We start from the raw sequence: 20,373 nt of genomic DNA on the forward strand, positions 1-20,373 counted from the left end.
TCCGCACTTCATCGCTACCTCGGAGATGTTGTGCCCCATCGCTCGTGTGCCGACTATAACAGCACGTATAAAGTCACGTAAATCTTGACAACCTGCCATTGTAGCATCAGTAACTGATCTAAGAACTGTGGGAGACACTTGTTGTCTCACGTAGGCGTTGCCGACCGCAGCGCCGTATTCTGCCGGTTTGCGTATCTCTGTATTTGAAAACACGTGCTTATACCAGTTTCTTTGGCGCTTCAGTGTAGAATGGTTTGATTTAGAGACGAAGCTCACATTCAAAAAATGGTTCAAATGGCTCTGAGCACTATGGGACTCAACTGCTGAGGTCATTAGTCCCCTAGAACTTAGAACTAGTTAAACCTAACTAACCTAAGGACATCACAAACATCCATGCCCGAGGCAGGATTCGAACCTGCGACCGTAGCGGTCTTGCGGTTCCAGACTGCAGCGCCTTTAACCGCACGGCCACTTCGGCCGGCAGCTCACATTCATTCGGATGGGTTCGTCAATAGGCAAAATGGCGCATTTGGAGGACAGAGAATACGCATTTCAAGAACGAAAAGTCTCTTCGGCCTTAACGGGTGACTGTGTGTTGTGCAATGTCCACTCACTGAATGATCGGTGCGATATTCCTCGATGGCACGGTGGCTATCGAACGGTACTTGAAGGTTTTGGAAGACGATTTCATCCCCAATATCCAAAGTCACAAGAAATTATATTAATACCTTCAGCTGCTGACGGGCATTGATATATATCATCGGGGACAGGGGAAAATGTGTGCCCTGACGGGGACTGGATCCCGGGATCTCCTGCTTACATGGCAGACGCTCTATCCATCTGAACCACCGAGGACACAGAGGATAGCGCGACTGCAGGGACTACCTCGCGCACGTCTCCCGCGAGACCCAGATTCTCACCTTGTATGTCCACACACTACATTCGTAGTGTCCCTACCCAACACAAAGTGAGAATGTGGATCTAGCGGGAGGCGTGTGCGAGATAGTCCCTGCAGTCGCACTATCCTCTGTGCCCTCGGTGGCTCAGATGGATAGAGCGTCTGCAATGTAAGCAGGAGATCCCGGGTTCGAGTCCCGGTCGGGGGACACATTTTCACCTCTCCCTGTTGATATATATCAACGCCCATCAGCAGCTGAAGGTATTAATATAATTTCTAATTTCGTTCTAGACGGCTGCAGGCCATCTATGGTGTCTGTTCTTTCGGACATGTCCGAAAGAACGGGCACCATATCCATATAAGTATATAGTTCTGACAATATCGGTCATGATCTTCTTTTTCTGTGAGGATGCACACGTATTACCCGAACTTTTACGGGACTTGATAAGAATGTCTTCCACGAGTAATGAGTGTGTTGGGGTGGGACACTACGAATGTAGTGTGTGGACATATAAGGTGAGAATGTGGGTCTCACGGGAGGCGTGCGCGAGATAGTCCCTGCAATCGCACTATCCTCGGTGCCCTCGTTGACTCAGTTGGATAGATCGTCTGCCATGTAAGCAGGAGATCCGGGGTTCGAGTCCTGGTCGGGGCACACATTTTCACCTGTCCCCGTTGATATATATCAACGCCCGTCGTCAGCTGAAGGTATTAATATAATTTCTAATTTCGTTCTAGACGGCTGCAGGTCATCTATGGTGTCTGTTCTTTCGGCCATGTCCGAAAGAACGGACGCTATATCCATATAAGTATAAAGTCACAAGATGTTCATCCAAGACGTGGCTCGACCCCATCGAAGCAGGAGAGTGTTTGATGTCCCGGAGGAGCACTTTGGGTATCGCATTCTCGCTCTGGAGTACCCAGAGCCCACTGGCATGGGCCTCGATTGGCCGTCATATTCTCCGGATCTGAACACATGCGACTCCTTTTTGTGGGGCTATGCTAAAGACAAGGTGTACAGCAATTAGATTAGATTAGTACTTGTTCCATAGATCATGAATACGACACTTTGTTCAAAAATGGCTCTGAGCACTATGGGACTCAACTTCTGAGATCATTAGTCCCCTAGAACTTAGAACTAGTTAAACCTAACTAACCTAAGGACATCACAAACATCCATGCCCGAGGCAGGATTCGAACCTGCGACGGTAGCGATCTTGCGGTTCCAGACTGCAGCGCCTTTAACCGCACGGCCACTTCGGCCGGCACGACACTTTGTAATGATGTGGAACGTGTCAGATTAATAAAAGGTGTCTATACAAGATATTACATTACACAAAATATTACATGACACTCAATATTTTTTATTTTTTTGTGGTTGTTGGGGAAATTATCCACTTAATATATCCAAAAATTCATCTAATGAGTAGAAGGAATTGCCATTAAGAAATTCTTTTAATTTCCTTTTAAATGCTATACGGCTATCTGTCAGACTTTTGATGCTATTAGGTAAGTGACCAAAGACTTTTGTGGCAGCATAATTTACCCCCTTCTGAGCCAAAGTCAGTGTTAACCTTGAGTAGTGAAGATCATCCTTTCTCCTAGTGACTGCTACGGTCGCAGGTTCGAATCCTGCCTCGGGCGTGGATGTGTGTGTGTCCTTAGGTTAGTTAGGTTTAAGTAGTTCTAAGTTCTAGGGGACTGATGACCACAGCTGTTAAGTCCCATAGTGCTCAGAGCCATTTGAACCTTTCTCCTAGTGCTGTAGCCATGTACACTGCTATTACTTTTTAATTCGTTCGGATCGTTAATAACAAATTTCATAAGTGAATATATATATATTGTGAGGCTACAGTGAAGATCTCTAGCTCTTTAAATAAGTGTCTGCAGGATGATCTTGGATGAGCTCCAGCAATTATTCTGATTACACGCTTTTGTGCAATGAATACTCTTTTACTCAATGGTGAGTTACCCCATAATATGATGCCATACGAAAGCAGAGAATGAAAATAGGCGTGCTAAGCTATTTACTCAGAAGTATATCTCCAAAATTTGCAATGACCCTAATAGCATAAGTAGCTGAACTCAAGCGTTTCAGCAGATCCTCAGTGTGTTTTTTCCAGTTCAACCCCTCATCAATACATACACCTAGAAATTTTGAATATTCTACCTTAGCTACCGATTTCTGATCGAAGTCTATATTTATTAATGGTGTCATGCCATTTACTGTGTGGAACTGTATATACTGTGTTTTGTCAAAGTTTAATGAGAGCCCATTTGCAGAGAACCACTTAATGATTGTCTGAAAAACATCGTTTACAATTTCACCAGTTAATTCTCGTCTGTTGGGTGTGATAGCAATAACCCCAAGGCCATTACTGAGCTGAAAAAAGCCGTTCAGGAAGTGATCGACAGTATTCATGTTCCGACACTTCAGCAGGTCATGCAAAATTTCGCTATTCGTCTGCGCCACATCATCTCCAATGATGGCAGGCATATCGAACATGTCATGACCTAAATCCGAATATCTGTAGTGACGTTCATGTGTTGAATCAAGTGTGTGTACGCCGTAGTTTGTAACTAATTTACGTTTTTTTCATACAATTTTTTTTATTGGTCCAGTTTTATCATATAGCACAAATTGTACAACTGATATTGGACAGGTCAAAGATAAGTTACAATAATACTTAGTATTAGCAATTAAAGTTAGGTACCTACTACAGTTAATTTTGTTACTTATTCAGAAATTCTCTGACAGAATAGAAGCAGTGCGTTATTAGAAATGCCTTTAGTTTAGCTTTAAATATTGGATGAGTAGTATTTTTTATTTCCTCTGGTATCTTATTGTGTAGTATCACACCAATGTAATTATGCTCCTCTGATAGGTGATTGTTCTGTGATATTTTTGATGTATATTTGATTCCCTTCTGGTACTATAGTTGTTTACACTTTTGTTCTGTAGCAGTTTGCCTGTTTTTAGAAGGTAGTCCCTAGTGAACAAGTTAGTTTCATAAATGAATAAACTTGGAACATTTTGAACACCAAGCTCAGTAAAATGGGATTTACAGGGCTCCATCTTTTTAAGGCCACAAATTATTCTTAAACCTCTTTTTTGCATTCTAAAAACGTTCACACTGTGCGTTGAGTATCCCCAGGAAATGATCCCATATCGGATTAGTGAGTGGAACTGTGCATAGTATGCCTGCCATACTGTTGTTTTGCTTGTTGTAGCCTTTAAAATTCTTAGGCCATAGCACACAGATGATAGTTTTCTACACAAGTTATTTATATATGTGTCCCACTTTAAGCCTTGCTGAACCCAAAGACCCAAGAATTTTGTGACACTTATATTTTCTAGGGGATCATTTTTTAATTGGACTTGAATAGACATTCGATTAGTTGGAGGAATTAAATGAAAATCGACACACACAGTTTTTTCAGTATTTATAATGAGTTTGTTTTTTGTGAACCACTCAGAAAGTCTTTTCATATAACTTTCTGCTGTGGACCGCAAACTTTCTGGACTGGATGCAGTGAGCAATATGTAGGTGTCATCGGCAAACAGGATAGTTTTTGTGGGACTCATATATTCAACTAAGTCGTCCACATAAATCAAGAAGAGTAGTGGACCTAAGATTGAGCCCTGTGGAACACCATATTTTATTGGTAATTCCCTAGAAAGAAAGGAGTTGTTTCTTGTTTTATTCATTTTGTTGAATTCATACTGAAGTGATACTTTCTGCCTGCGGTTTTTTAGGTATGAACACAACCAGCTATATGCTACACCTCTTACTCCTCGTCTTTCTAATTTTTCGAGCAGAAGGTTAGGGTCCAGGACGTCGAAGGCTTTTGATAGATCTAGAAAAATACCTGCAGCTAATTTATGTTGATCAAGGGATTTTAAAATGCAGTCTAAGAATTCGAAAATTGCTGTCTGTGTAGATTTAGACTTTCTAAAACCATGTTGTTGTACTGTAAGAGGTGCATATTTATTTATGAAACTTAAAAGCCTGTCATAGAAGAGTTTTTCAAGAATTTTTTAGAAGGAACTTAACTGTGACACGAGTCGGTAGTAGAGGTTCGCGAACGAACGGGTGCAAAGGAACGGTTCACCAAGATAAACGAAAGGACCGAGGAACGAATTTCAAGGAACGATCGGTTCGTAGTTCACTGTTCACTTCGGTCGCGGCAGTCTACTTATAGTTCCCGGTAACGAGGAACGATCGGTTCATAGTTCACTTCGGTCGCGGCGGTCTACTTGTAGTTCCCGGGAACGAGGAACGATCGGTTCATAGTTCACTAGTTCACTTCGGCCGCGGCGGTCACTTCGGCAGTTTTCGTTCCAGCCTCGGTTGCGTGCTCGTCTCAGTCTCGGTCTCCCTCGGCCGCACTCCTTCTTCGCATGACCACCTGTCTCAGTTCCACTGCCGACTGCTCCTGGTTAGTTCAGTATCCACATGTTCGTTTCGTTCACTGCGCTCGCCCATTTTACATTGTTCCAAACTGTTCTTCCACTTGGGTCTGGCTATTCAGCGTCCACGACCGGTAATCAAAAAGTATTTTATAGTCACGTAAATTACATAAAAATCAGGTTGTATGTAATAGGTACGTCTTTTGAGGTAACAAAAGGGCATATCAGCTCACTTCATTATATCGATGAACAGCAGAAGGCATAACAAGGCAAGTTTTTTTGTTATTCATATATTTTTTGGTTTCATCGACTTGATTTAGAAACTAACTTTCAATAATTTGCTTAATTTCTAGTGTAAGAAAATTCATATAAAACAATTTTCGTGTATCTTTCATACACAAAACATTACATTTAGGAAGGCTCTAATTATTTTTAGGTTTGGTTCTTTCTAATTTGCATCACCTGCTAGTTTGGTTTCTTTGGAAAAAAAAGAAAGTGGGTTGTGGGTCATTTTGGCTCAGTAGCAAAAGCGGTGCTTCTCCATTTGAAAAGACATAGATTGCCATAAAATCGTATTTACTTATTATCTCAAAATCATTTGTCCAGAAGGAGCTTTGAAACCAAAAACTTTATTACTGCGAACTTTATTATTATTGCTGCATTAACTTTAATAATGCAACATAAAAACCTGATTTTTACTAAGCGTGTGACGCAAATATGATGAGAAAACCACATTTTATTTTATGCTTTCATAAAGTCTACTTCGCCTACGAACTCGGAGACAACGTGTAGTATATAGGGTGTAAACGATTATTGTTTACAACGTAGCATAGCTATGTAGTGGAAGTCGAAACGAAGAATTTTATACAAGACACTTGTGGTCTATTAAGTTGGGAAACAGCCACCAACAGGTTTACAAGACTACATGAGCTATAGCCCACGCGCGTCGCGTGATATTTTCATGTTCTCTTCTCCAGCTCTCTACACATAGTCATCGATTGTTTCGCCATTGTTGCTTGCATTAGCTTGTTACTTCTTCACTGCCTAATTATTACATGTTTGTCTGTTTGTTGTATCTGCTCGTAACGGGCAACACATCGTCCGTAATTGCCGAGCAGTCTGTACTCGAGACCGGTTTCCCGTGCGCCACCCTATATTATTTCCCTGCGATCAGCCACACAACGCTACAGTTGGCTAAACGAGAGGTTCTGCAGAATCACAGAAATTACTTCTAAAAGTGTGTAAGAATTCTGTAATGAATAAAAACTCTATACTCCAGGGGGGAGGCAAGTGCCCCCTCTTGGGGTCCTCCATCCTTCAGTCACCTACACTACTAGTTTTCAGTTTTTCACAAGAAACATATGCCAAGCACTAATGAACGGTGAACGAGTAAAAATGAACGGTTCCCAAAAAAGAACTATCAGCAGTGAACTAGTTCCCAAGGATGAACGAGTTTGCCCATCTCTAGTCGGTAGTTTGATATTTTTTCAGAAGAGCCTTTTTTTAGCAGTGGTGAAACTTTAATAATTGTCACCCTGTACGTGACTTGTTGGCCATCGCTAGTGCCTGCAGACGGGGGAGGAGTGGGCGTACCTGGAAGACGAGGTGCTCGCGCACGGTGAGGGTGCCGACGAAGAGGTCGTCCTGCTGGACGTAGGCGGAGAGCGCGGCCAGTGAGGCGGCGTTGGCGGGCCAGCCGGAGAGCGCGCGCTGCCCCGAGTGCACGGCGGGCCCGCGGAACGTGAGCGCGTTCAGCAGCGTCGTCTTGCCCGCGCCGCTCGCGCCCAGGATCGCCAGCAGCTCGCCCGGGCGCGCCACGCCGCTCACTGCGCACCACACACAACACACGGCGTACCATTACTCACTAGTCCCGACCTCTGAGCTCCCCGTCATTGTCCTCTGGTAAACTACTCACAAAAGATTTGGAAATTTATTTAGTTTGTTGCGTGTTCCATTGATCAATCGCACGGTACGGTAGCTGTTATGATGTAGAACGTGCCAAGTGCACAAACAATGCACATATGAAACAAGATTTTCTAATATATATATGCAGGGTGGTCCATTGGTCGTGACCGGGCCAAATATCTTAAAGAAATAAGCGTCAAAAGAAAAAACTACGAAGACCCAAACTTGTCTAGCTTGAAGGGGGAAACCAGATGGCGCTATGGTTGGCCCGCTAAATGGCGCTGCCATAGGTCAAACGGATATCAACTGCGTTTTTTTTAAAATAGGAACCCCCATTTTTTATTACATAGTCGTGTAAAGAAATGTGAATGTTTTAGTTGGAGCACTTTTTTCGCTTCGTGATAGATGGCGCTGTAATACTCACAAACATATGGCTCACAATTTTAGACGAACAGTTGGTAACAGGTAGGTTTTTTAAATTAAAATACAGAACGTAGGTACGTTTGCACATTTTATTTCGGTTGATCCAATGTGATACATGTACCTTTCTGAACTTATCATTTCTGAGAACGCATGCTGTTACAGCGTGATTACCTGTAAATACCACATTAATGCAATAAATGCTCAAAATGATGTCCGTCAACCTCAATGCGTTTGGCAATACGTGTAACGACATTCCTCTCAACAGCGAGTAGTTCGCCTTCCGTAATGTTCGCACATGCATTGACAATGCGCTGACGCATATTGTCAGGCGCTGTCGGTGGTTCACGATAGCAAATATCCTTCAACTTTCCCCACGGAAAGAAATCCGGGAACGTCAGATCCGGTGAACGTGCGGGTTACGGTATGGTGCTTCTACGACCAATCCACCTGTCATGAAATATGCTATTCAATACCGCTTTAACCGCACGCGAGCTATGCGCCGGACATCCATCATGTTGGAAGTACATCGCCATTCTATCATGCAGTGAAACATCTTGTAGTAACATCGGTAGAACATTACGTAGGAAATCAGCATACATTGAACCATTTAGATTGCAATCGATAAAATGGGGGCCAATTATCCTTCCTCCCATAATCCCACACCATACATTAACCCGCCAAGGTCGCTGATGTTCCACTTGTCGCAGCCATCGTGGATTTTCCGTTGCCCAGTAGTGCATATTACGCCGGTTTAGGTTACCGTTGTTGGTGAATGACGCTTCGTCGCTAAATAGAACGCGTGCAAAAAATCTGTCATCGTCCCGTAATTTCTCTTGTGCCCAGTGGCAGAACTATACACGACGTTCAAAGTCGTCGCCATGCAGTTCCTGGTGCATAGAAATATGCTACGGGTGCAATCGATGTTGATGTAGCATTCTCAACACCGACGTTTTTGAGATTCCCGATTCTCGCTCAGTTTGTCTGCTACTGATGTGCGGAATAGCCGCGACAGCAGCTAAAACACCTACTTGGGCATCATCATTTGTTGCAGGTCGTGGCTGACGTTTCACATGTGGCTGAACACTTCCTGTTTCCTTAAGTAACGTAGCTATCCGGCGAACAGTCCGGACACTTGGATGATGTCGTTCGGGATACCGAGCAGCATACACAGCACACGCCCGTTGGGCATTTTAATCATAATAGCCATACATCAACACGATATCGACCTTCTCCGCTATTGGTAAACGGTCCATTTTAACACGGGTAATGTATCATGAAACAAATACCGTCCGTACTGGCTGAATGTTACGTGATACCACGTACTTATACGTTAGTACGTTAGTGACTATTACAGCGCCATCTGTCACAATGCGAAAAAATTGGTCCAACTAAAATATTCATATTTCTTTACGTACTATAGGAATATGTAATAAAAAATGGGGGTTCCTATTTTAAAAAACGCAATTTATATATATATATATATATATATATATATATATATATTTATTACAGTACAGAGTTGAAGATTAATATTTCTATTATTTACCCCATTCCCTTAAATGGCACAAAATGCATGTACTGTAGTTATAGATTTATTTATTTCTAAAAAGGATTCATCTATGGTATAGGAGTTGTCAAGGAGATATTATTTCAATTTATTACTGCTGTCTTTCAGACATTTTATTTCATCTGGTAATTTGTCGAAAATTTTTATAGCTGCATATTTTATCCCTTTCTGTGCCAAAGATAGGTTGAGTAAAGGATACTGTAAGTCTTTCTTTTTTCTGGTATTATAATCATTAATGTCACTGTTGTTTTTAAACTGGCCCATGTTGTTGAGAACAAATTTCATTACTGAGTAAATGTACTGTGGGGCTGTTGTAAAAACTCCCAATCTTTTGAAAATATGCCTACAAGATGTGCGACTATGATACCCACACATTATTCTAACCACTTTCTTTTGAGCAATGAATACTTTTTGTCTAAATGTTGAATTACGCCAAAATATTATTCTGTATATCAGAGAGTGAAAGTATGCAAAGTATATTAGCTTACTAATTTCTATACCCTCAAAATTGGCAATTATTCTGATTGTAAAAGTTACTGAACCTAGTCGCTTTAGAAGATCCAAAATATGAATTTTCCAATTAAGATTCTCATCTATATGTACACCCAAAAACTTAGTATGCTCTACCCCATCTACTGACTTCTTTTGATGTGTTATATTTATTGAAGGAACTGTACTTTTTGTAGCAGAAAATTGGATGTACTGTGCTTTTTCGAAGTTTAGAACAAGCCCATTTTCTGAAAACCAATTAATGACTTTTCCAAAGACCTGATTTGTATCATTTTCAATTGGAGTTTCTTTTACCGTATTAATAATGATGTTTGTATCATCAGCAAACAGTGTCAGTTCAGCTTCCTGTTTCAGATAGGAAGGGAGGTCATTCACATATATCACGACCAGAAGGGGACCCATGATTGAACCCTGTGGAGCACCTCATGTAATTTCACCCCAGTTAGATGAAGTGGCAAACTTATTTAAATCGCTTGACCCAAATAAGGAAACTTTTTGCTTCCTGTTCTGTAGATATAACTTAAACCACTCAGATGCTTTTCCATTTATACCACAGAATTGTAATTTCTGTAACATAATGTTATGGTTCACACAATCAAATGCTTTGGACAAGTCATAGAAAATTCCTATTGGTGACATTTTACTATTTAAAGACTCTATTATGTGGACAGTGAAATTGTATATTGCTGTCTCAGTGGAACAGCATTTCAGAAATCTGAACTGTGATTTACTAAGTATCCCATTACCGTTGAGATGGCTAACTACTCTTCAGTACATTACTTTCTCGAAGATTTTTGAAAATGATGTAAGCAAGGATACTGGCCGATAATTATTGACAATTGTGGTGTCCCCCTTTTTGTAGAGAAGCCTGACAATGGCATATTTAAACCTGTCTGGGAAAATACCTTGGCCGGCCGGGTTGGCCGAGCGGTTCTCGGCGCTACAGTCTGGAACCGCCCGACCGCTACGGTCGCAGGTTCGAATCCTGCCTCGGGCATGGATGTGTATGATGTCCTTAGGTTAGTTAGGTTTAAGTAGTTCTAAGTTCTAGGGGACTGATGACCTCAGCAGTTAAGTCCCATAGTGCTCAGAGCCATTTGAACCAAAATACCTTGAGTTAGTAATGCATTACATATGTGACTCAGAACATCAGCTGTAATTGCTCCACATTGTGTTAATATCTTATTAGAGATGTCATCCACTCCAACAGAACATTTATTTTTCAAAGATTTAATAATTTTACTTATTTCACAAGAGGTTGTTAGGGTAAAGTTAATCTGACAAAATTTTTTCAAAACAGACTCTTCCATGTACTGCCTGGCTTTTGCTTTTGAACTGTTCTCACCAATTTTTCTCCTGCACTTAAGAAATGGTTGTCAAATACAGTAGCTGCTTGTGTACTGTGGGTTAGGATGGTCTCATTCTCTTTAATAGTAATACTACCTACCCCAGAAGTACTTTTCCTGTCTCCCTCCTAGCAACATTCCATATTGATTTGATTTTATTGCCGGTGTTGTTAATTTCTTCTCTAACATATACATTTCTTGATTTCCTTACAACTTTTCTCAGTATGTTACAATAATTTTTATAGTGTACAACTACTTCTGGATCTTTACTAGTTCTTGCTTTTACTCATATTTCAGACACAATTTCTATGATACGGCCATAACGGGTTTCGGCCAACATTGGCCATCGTCAGGCACTACAACAACAAGAAATAGAAAAAAGTATAACAATATCTCTTAAAATCTGCAATAATCATTTTTCTTGCTGTCACGCTGTAAGGCGCTAAAACATTTTAATCGAGATGAAACAGGTATGATTTTATCTAACTCCTTCTCAAACAATGTGGGGCTATATTGCTTCCAAAGTTAATGGACGTGATGAGGGAAGGGAGAAAATTGCAGTTAGTGACGAGTATCTTGATCTTACACAAGGTGTTCCGAAATTCCCGTTACAAACTTGTAGGACTCCCTTCCGGGAGTGAGTACACAATATTTTGAATAGGAACCTACGTCCGGAAAAGTACTGTTTCCGTCCTACGACAGCTTTGATTCAGGTGTGCAACGCGGCCACGCCTGCTGAGGGAAAGAGAGGAGCTGCTCGTCGTGGTATGCAATAGGGTGGACAGGATGACGTGTATTACGTCAGACGGTTACCTGGTGTCACTTAACGTCTGCCTTGCTACGAGACTCTTGTAGTGACAGAGGAAGATCTGCTGGCACGAGTTCTGGCTGCTGCACTAGAAACTGAAGAGACACCAGCTGGGATGGAGAGTGTGTACCAGAACGTGCTTCGCAGGTACAATGTCTGTAACAACATCGGTGGTCGCCTCATCGAGCCGCTGTTGTAATACATTAGTATTGTTCTGTATGCTGGGTTCTTTTTTGTTTTGGAATAATGTAAACACTTATTGTGTAGGTGCCAATACAAACAAATGTGCTTAAGTGATAAATGGATGTTTCAGTATGTTTCCTTTCGAAATGTTATCTAATAATTTTACTGCGTCACGCCTAATTCAATTCCTCAAGCAGAAGTGGACGAGTTATTCGATACGTTTCTGGACATGAATTTCTATTCAAAATATTATGTAGTCACTCCAGTCTACAAGTCCCAGAAATTTGTAACAGGAATTTGCGAACACCGTGTGTCAATGGGAAACTAAAGACTGCCCTAAATATAATCGCAATGTGGAATTGCGAGGGTTGGAACTTTAATAGTGACAACTATTTATTTACAGCTCGTACAAAATAGATACGTGTTTCAAAGTTTTACTGACCTCCAAAGTAGTCACCAGCATTGTTATAACCCATTATCAGCGATATGGAAGTCGTAGGATACTCTTAGCAGTGTCAGTTGTGTTGACAGTTCGAGCGGCGCGGTCTACTGCCCGACGAATTTGTAGCAGTTCTGAAGCGAATGCCGTGAAGTGTTTCCTTCAGTTTAGAAATCGAGTTGAACTTACGACGGCTTAAGTCAGGGGAGTGCAATAGGTGGTATAGCACTTAGCAGCCCCATCAGTCAAACAAATCAGTAACAGGTTGCACTGTACGTGCTTGAGCATTGTCCTGCAAAATGATGGTCAGGTCCTGCAGAAAGTGTCATCACTTCTGTCTCTAAGCTAGTTGAAGGTTGTGTTCCAAAAATGAACAGCAGTACTCTCATTATGACAGTACTGAACAGCGACCTGTTTTAATTCAAAAGCCAAGGCCAACGGCCTTGCCGCAGTGGTAACACCGGCTCCCGTCAGATCACCGAAGTTAAGCGCTGTCAGGCTGGGCTATCATTTGGATGGGTGACCATCCGGTCTGTCGAGCGCTGTTGGCACGCGGGATGTACTCAGCCCTTGTGAGGCCAACCGAGGAGCTACTTGATTGAGAAGTAGCGGCTCCGGTCTCGGAAACTGACATACGGCCCGGAGAGCGGTGTGCTGACCACATGCCCCTCCATATCCGCATCCAGTGACGGCTGTGGGCTGGGGGTGACATGGCGGCCCGTCGGTACCTTTGGGCCTTCATGGCCTGTTCGGGTGGAGTTTAGTTTTTTTTATTCAAAAGCCAAGATCTCAAAAAATATATTTTTTATTAAAGGCGACCGGTTTCAACAGTCTTAGCCGTCATATTCAAGTCTTAAACTTTTTTTTCTTTTTGGTAGAAAAACGTGTTTATTTTACGTTGAATCTCATGCACAAGTTGTCAAGTGGATAAAACTCAACACATTATAATTTAACGATGAAAAACGTTTATAATGTGCTGAGTTTTATCCACTTGACATCTAGTGCATGAGGTTCAGCGTAAAATGAACGTGCTTTGCTACAAACTATGTTTAAGAGCTGAAGATGACAGCTAAGACTGTCGAGACCGTTGTCTTGAATAAAAAACATTGTGCGATATTGACTTTTGAATGGGTTTTTTACAGTAGTTTTACAGCTCTACTCAGGATCCCACGACAATTATGGACTCATTGGGTTCGGAACGGTCATACTAACGCTGTACAGGATCAAAGTCGCCAATGGAACTAGCACTCGAGAAGACAGAGAAGGTGTTCGCTCTGTCGTGCAGAATAGTATAGTCACATCACGTGGTTACAGTCAAGAAACAGGCTTGTTTCCAAACAAGACAAGTATCCGAACAGATATTATTTTAATTTATTAAGTCATTTAGCCAACGGCCTTGCCGCAGTAGTAACACCGATTCCCGTCAGATCATCGAAATTAAGCGCTGTCGGGCTGGGCTAGCACTTTAATGGGTGACCATCCGGTCTGCCGAGCGCTGTTGGCAAGCGGGGTGCACTCAGCCCTTGTGAGGAAAACTGAGGAGTTACTTGATTGAGTAGTAGCGGCTCAGGTCTCGTAAACTGACATACGGCCTGGAGAGCGGTGTGCTGACCACATGCCCCTCCATATCCGCATTCAGTGACGCCTGTGGATGAGGATGACACGGCGGCCGGTCGGTGCCTTTGGGCCTTCATGGCCTGTTGGGGAGGAGTTTAGTTTAGTATTATGTCATTTATTTGACATCAGGTGTAATGTTTACTGTATAGTGGTAAATCGCGCAAACTTCTGCATGGAGAATACGAGGTATATCACAATTTTATAATACAATCCATGTTCCTATATAAATATGTGTATTTTAGCTGATCTACTTCAAAATATGCATTATAAACTGTAATATGAAATTAAGTTAAACCTACATCTATCTTCTAATTACACCTCTTATTTTTAATGTGACCTTTTATCAGTAGACTCAGACGCTTACATCCACACGGAAGTGCCATGACGTCTAGAGCACCACGACGTGTCACAGCGGTGGGCGTTCATCCAATGAAGCCTTTCGGGACCGGTTATCTTAGTTAATGGTGAAACTTCCGGGTTGTTTGATCATCGTGCATGAAACTTTATTGTTGCTAACGTTTTGTCCTGAGCTGCGGTGGACATTTTCAAAGATGCTCGTGGTATCGGTGACAAGGAGACCATCAGACCTATTAATCGCGGGTTCTGACGAATCTCAGGCATGTTGTAGAGGGACCGGTCGGAGTACCTGGCTAGTGACTTTTCATGCGACGGAACCTACTTTCCGAGAAAACTGATGTTGAGGTTCAAAGCGTACCTCTTATATCCGTAGCGTTCGTCGAGCGGCTACCACGCTGGCGGTACAGGTTTCCCAAGCATGTGATGCTTACTTTTACATGTAGATCAAAATTTTCACAAAAAAAAATTCAAAATGCTCCCCACTTGCTGAAGGCTAATGGAGAAACCGTTTTGAGGGAAGATCACACGAAAATAGATTCTTTAATTCTGTATCAAATTAGTGCACCTGCTTTCACAGGAACGCGCAAAACCGCATGGTTCGCATCGAAGTTGATCGAAGAAAGAGTAATCTTTCTGAACTCAAACGACCTTTTTTCCGGTATCGCTTCTGTAAAATACGTGTATCTGCAAAACAGTAGCTTCCATTAAGTATGCGTTGTGCTCTACGAATTTGTTTTTCCGTTGCTTCTACGTCAAAGACAGTCCCGGGTCTGTTCTTGCACTGCAAGCGATAGCGATTAACACGGTTCTCTAGTCTATAACAAAAGGAATACACATTTGAAACAACTTTGTTGTAATTTATTAATTAAGTTGTTGTTGTTGTTGTTGTGGTCTTCAGTCCAGAGACTGGTTTGATGCAGCTCTCCATGCTACTCTATCCTGTGCAAGCTTCTTCATCTCCCAGTACCTACTGCACCCTACATCCTTCTGAATCTGCTTAGTGTATTCATCTCTTGCTCTCCCTCTACGATTTTTACCCTCCACGCTGCCCTACAATACTAAATTGGTGATCCCTTGATGCCTCAGAACATGTCCTACCAACCGATCCCTTCTTCTAGTCAAGTTGTGCCACAAACTTCTCTTCTCCACAATCCTATTCAATACATCCTCATTAGTTATGTGATCTACCCATCTAATCTTCAGCATTCTTCTGTAACATCACATTTCGGATGCTTCTATTCTCTTCTTGTGCAAACTATTTATCGTCCACGTTTCACTTCCATACATGGCCACACTCCACACAAATACTTTCAGAAACGACTTTCTAATGCTTAAATCTATACTCGATGTTAGCAAATTTCTCTTCTTCAGAAACGTTTTCCTTGCCATTGCCAGTCTACAGTTATTTTGCTCCCCAAATAGCAAAACTCATTTACTACTTTAAGCGTCTCATTTCCTAATCTAATACCCTCAGCATCACCCGATTTAATTCGACTACATTCCATTATCCTCGTTTTGCTTTTGTTGATGTTCATCTTATATCCTCCTTTCAAGACACTTTCCATTCCGTTCACCGGCTCTTCCAGGTCCTTTGTTGTCTCTGACAGAATTATAATGTCATCGACGAAACTCGAAGTTTTTATTTCTTCTCCATGGATTTTAATTCCTATTCCGATTTTTTCTTTTGTTTCCTTTGCTGCTTGCTCAATATACAGATTGAATAACGTCGGGGATAGGCTACAACCCTGTCTCACTTCCTTCCCAACCACTGCTTCTCTTTCATGCCCCTCGACTCTTATGATGAATGAAGTTACTAGGGCGAAAATGACTATTTTTGAGTAATTTTGCGTGACATATACTATTTAATCATATTCTGGACGATGAAAGGTCCACGGGCAGGGTCTGAACCTGTAGCGCCAACCACCAGCCTGATAGCTGTGAACCATAGGCGCTACACTGCGCTGGCTCGGTAGAAACACGACGAACGTAATGGTTGTAGGAGGTACACATACGAGGGCAGTTCAATAAGTAATGCAACACATTTTTTTCTGAAACAGGGGTTGTTTTATTCAGCATTGAAATACACCAGGTTGTTCCCCAATCCTTTAGCTACACAACACTATTTTTCAACGTAATCTCCATTCAATGCTACGGCCTTACGCCACCTTGAAATGAGGGCCTGTATGCCTGCACGGTACCATTCCACTGGTCGATGTCGGAGCCAACGTCGTACTGCATCAATAACTCCTTCATCATCCGCGTAGCGCCTCCCACGGATTGCGTCCTTCATTGGGCCAAACATATGGAAATCCGACGGTGCGAGATCGGGGCTGTAGGGTGCATGAGGAAGAACAGTCCACTGAAGTTTTGTGAGCTCCTCTCGGGTGCGAAGACTTGTGTGAGGTCTTGCGTTGTCATGAAGAAGGAGAAGTTCGTTCAGATTTTTGTGCCTACGAACACGCTGAAGTCGTTTCTTCAATTTCTGAAGAGTAGCACAATACACTTCAGAGTTGATCGTTTGACCATGGGGAAGGACATCGAACAGAATAACCCCTTCAGCATCCCAGAAGACTGTAACCATGACTTTACCGGCTGAGGGTATGGCTTTAAACTTTTTCTTGGTAGGGGAGTGGGTGTGGCGCCACTCCATTGATTGCCGTTTTGTTTCAGGTTCGAAGTGATGAACCCATGTTTCATCGCCTGTAACAATCTTTGACAAGAAATTGTCACCCTCAGCCACATGACGAGCAAGCAATTCCGCACAGATGGTTCTCCTTTGCTCTTTATGGTGTTCAGTTAGACAACGAGGGACCCAGCGGGAACAAACCTTTGAATATCCCAACTGGTGAACAATTGTGACAGCACTACCAACAGAGATGTCAAGTTGAGCACTGAGTTGTTTGATGGTGATCCGTCGATCATCTCGAACGAATGTGTTCGCACGCTCCGCCATTGCAGGAGTCACAGCTGTGCACGGCCGGCCCGCACGCGGGAGATCAGACAGTCTTGCTTGACCTTGCGGCGATGGTGACACACGCTTTGCCCAACGACTCACTGTGCTTTTGTCCACTGCCAGATCACCGTAGACGTTCTGCAAGCGCCTATGAATATCTGAGATGCCCTGGTTTTCCGCCAAAAGGAACTCGATCACTGCCCGTTGTTTGCAACGCACATCCGTTACAGACGCCATTTTAACAGCTCCGTACAGCGCTGCCACCTGTCGGAAGTCAATGAAACTATACGAGACGAAGCGGGAATGTTTGAAAATATTCCACAACAAATTTCCGGTTTTTTCAACCAAAATTGGCCGAGAAAAAAAATGTGTTGCATTACTTATAGAACTGCCCTCGTAAAACTTCAACATCGTTTATCACGGAAAGCAAGGGCCGCCGTTGCATGAAAATCCTCTGGGCAGGTACTCAGAATAGGTCCCTCAACAATCTACCTAATCCTTGATGAACAAGTATGATGGTCCCCTGGTGAGTCTTGAGAATGCGCTTGGGTGACAAATACAGATACGCCATTGTATCTTACCTTAAAGAGTTCGCCGGCCGAAGTGGCCGAGCTGTTCTAGGCGCTGCGGTCTGGAACCGCGCGACCGCTACGGTCGCAGATTCGAATCCTGCCTCGGGCATGGATGTTGTGTGTGATGTCCTTAGGTTAGTTAGGTTTAAGCAGTTCTAAGTTCTAGGGGAGTTCACCAGTCGTAAGTCGCTGGCGAGCAGCGACACAAAAATTCAAATGGCTCTAAGCACTATGGGACTTAACATCTGAGGTTATCAGTCCCCTAAACTTAGAACTACTTAAACCTAAATAACCTTAGGACATCACACACCTCCATGCCTGAGGCAGGATTCGAACCTGCGACCTAGCAACAGCGCGGCTCCGATCTGAAGCTCCTAAAACCGTCCGGCCACATCGGTCGGCGCAGCGACACAGCAATCTCGCAGCATCCAATGAGTACATGTTTACAATGGGCAAGAGATCTATAGAATCTGCTCGCTAGAAGACAGCAGCCGGAAAACTATCCGTATCAAGGTAGATCAGGAACGCACGGGCAACATGCCGCCTTGCGTTGTCTCGTTGAAAGGTAAAGTGACGGAGACACCGAAGATAGATCACATCCGGTGGCTTTAATACATCATAAATGCAACTGCTGCTGACCAGATCCCCTTTATGCGAACCATAGGTTCTCCGAAGAATGAGCAAGATAAAAGGAATGTATGCAAAAACATTGACAATAAGAAGGGACAGGAAACTAGAGCATGTGTTAAGACATCAGGGAATAACCTCTGGGATACTAGATGAATCTGTAGAGGGTAAAAATTGTGGAAGAAGGCAGAGATTGGAATACATCCAGCAAATAATTGACGACGTAAGATCCAAGCGCTACGCAGAGGTGAAGGGCACCGCATCAAAACCAGTCAGAAGACTTAAAAAGAAAAATAGTGATCGTGTTGTGTACACAATGGTATCCTGTGCCATCAGGCAGTTGAACCCGATGACCTGAGGTACGTACCGTGATGTTGTGTTGAAGAAGCTTATTATTAATTACCTCCTTTGGTCGCCCGCTTGGACTTGCCGTTGTCTAGGGAATTTTGTAGCCTTCCTACTTTCCTGACACCGTTGTGTGTGTCTATCCGATTGTGCTGATTCATTTGAGCTTATTAACATCATATAAATCTAATTCTATACTCTGGGAAGCACTACGAGTTGTGTGGCAAGGGATATGTCTTACTGTACTATAAAGGACGACCGAAAAGTTTACGTTCGAAGGCCGTACAGTCCAGAATCGGTATGCCTATCAGACAAAATCGCCGTGAGTTTCGAGGCAATCATGTCAGCGACGCACCAGGTTGTAAATACCCGTTTGGGAAAACACTCTGAACAAATGCCTAACTGCCTACTGCACATCCTCGTCCGACAGCTTAGGAAATTGCAAATAATGTATTTCAGAAAATTATTAAGTGGTTCTCTGCAAATGGACTCTCACTAAATTTTGAGAAAACACAGTTTATACAATTCTGTACAGTAAATGTCATAACACCATTGATAAATATAGACTATGAACGGAAGTCTGTTACTAAGGTACAATACTCAAAATTTGTGGGTGTGTACATTGGTGAGAAATTGAATTGGAAGAAAAACATCGATGATCTGCTGAAACGGTTAGGTTCAGATACTTATGCTATTAGGGTTATTGCAAATTTTGGTGATAAACATATCAGTAAATTAGCCTAGTATGCCTATTTTCATTCACTGCTTTCATATGGCATCCTATTTTGGGGCAATTCGTCATTAAGAGAGAAAGTATTCATTGCAGAAAAGCGTGTAATCAGAATAATAGCTGGTGCCCGCCCAAGATCACCTTGCAGACATTCATTTAAGGAACTCGGGATATTCACAGTACCTTCGCAATACATATATTCACTTATGAAATTTGTCATTGATAACCCATCCCAGTTCAAAAATAACAGCGAAGTGCATAGCTACAACACTAGAAGAAAAGATGATATTCACTATTCTGGATTAAATCTCACTTTGGCACAAAAGGGGTGAATTATGCTGCCACAAAAATCTTTGGTCATTTGCCAAATAGTATTAAAAGTCTGACAGATAGCCAACCAACATTTAAAAGCAAATTAAAAGGATTTATGAATGATAACTCCTTCTACTCAATAGATGAATTCTTAGATATGAAGTAGTAACTGTAAAAAAAATTAGTAATTAATTATGTTATGTAAAGAAAACTTATGTTAAAGTGACATGTTCCACATCATTACGAAATGTCGTATTCATGATCTATGGAACAAGTATTAATGTATGTAGGTATGTATGTATGTATGTATGTATGTACAGTAATCGTCGTCGGTCCAAGACTTTTTTAAGGGAGCGAAGGCGCGAAAATA

The 20,373-nt window shown here is 42.3% G+C and overlaps 1 protein-coding gene, 1 non-coding gene and 1 pseudogene across 2 annotated transcripts in view; 2 read left to right on the forward strand and 1 right to left on the reverse strand.

Annotated features, from left to right (window-relative positions):
• LOC126473158 (protein white-like) overlaps window positions 1–20,373 on the reverse strand; it is a 276,225-nt gene that overhangs the window by 58,797 nt on the left and 197,055 nt on the right. Inside the window, exon 3 of the mRNA XM_050100020.1 lies at window positions 6,903–7,135. Within this exon, the coding sequence (XP_049955977.1) occupies window positions 6,903–7,135 (233 nt within the window). The remainder of the gene's footprint in view (window positions 1–6,902; window positions 7,136–20,373) is intronic.
• On the forward strand, window positions 1,033–1,106 carry Trnat-ugu (transfer RNA threonine (anticodon UGU)). Its single transcript has one exon. It is a non-coding gene; the product is annotated as a tRNA-Thr (tRNA).
• On the forward strand, window positions 13,877–13,994 carry LOC126475828 (5S ribosomal RNA; annotated as a pseudogene).

This window comes from Schistocerca serialis, chromosome 4 (assembly GCF_023864345.2).
Source record: "Schistocerca serialis cubense isolate TAMUIC-IGC-003099 chromosome 4, iqSchSeri2.2, whole genome shotgun sequence".
Lineage (NCBI taxonomy): Eukaryota > Metazoa > Arthropoda > Insecta > Orthoptera > Acrididae > Schistocerca > Schistocerca serialis.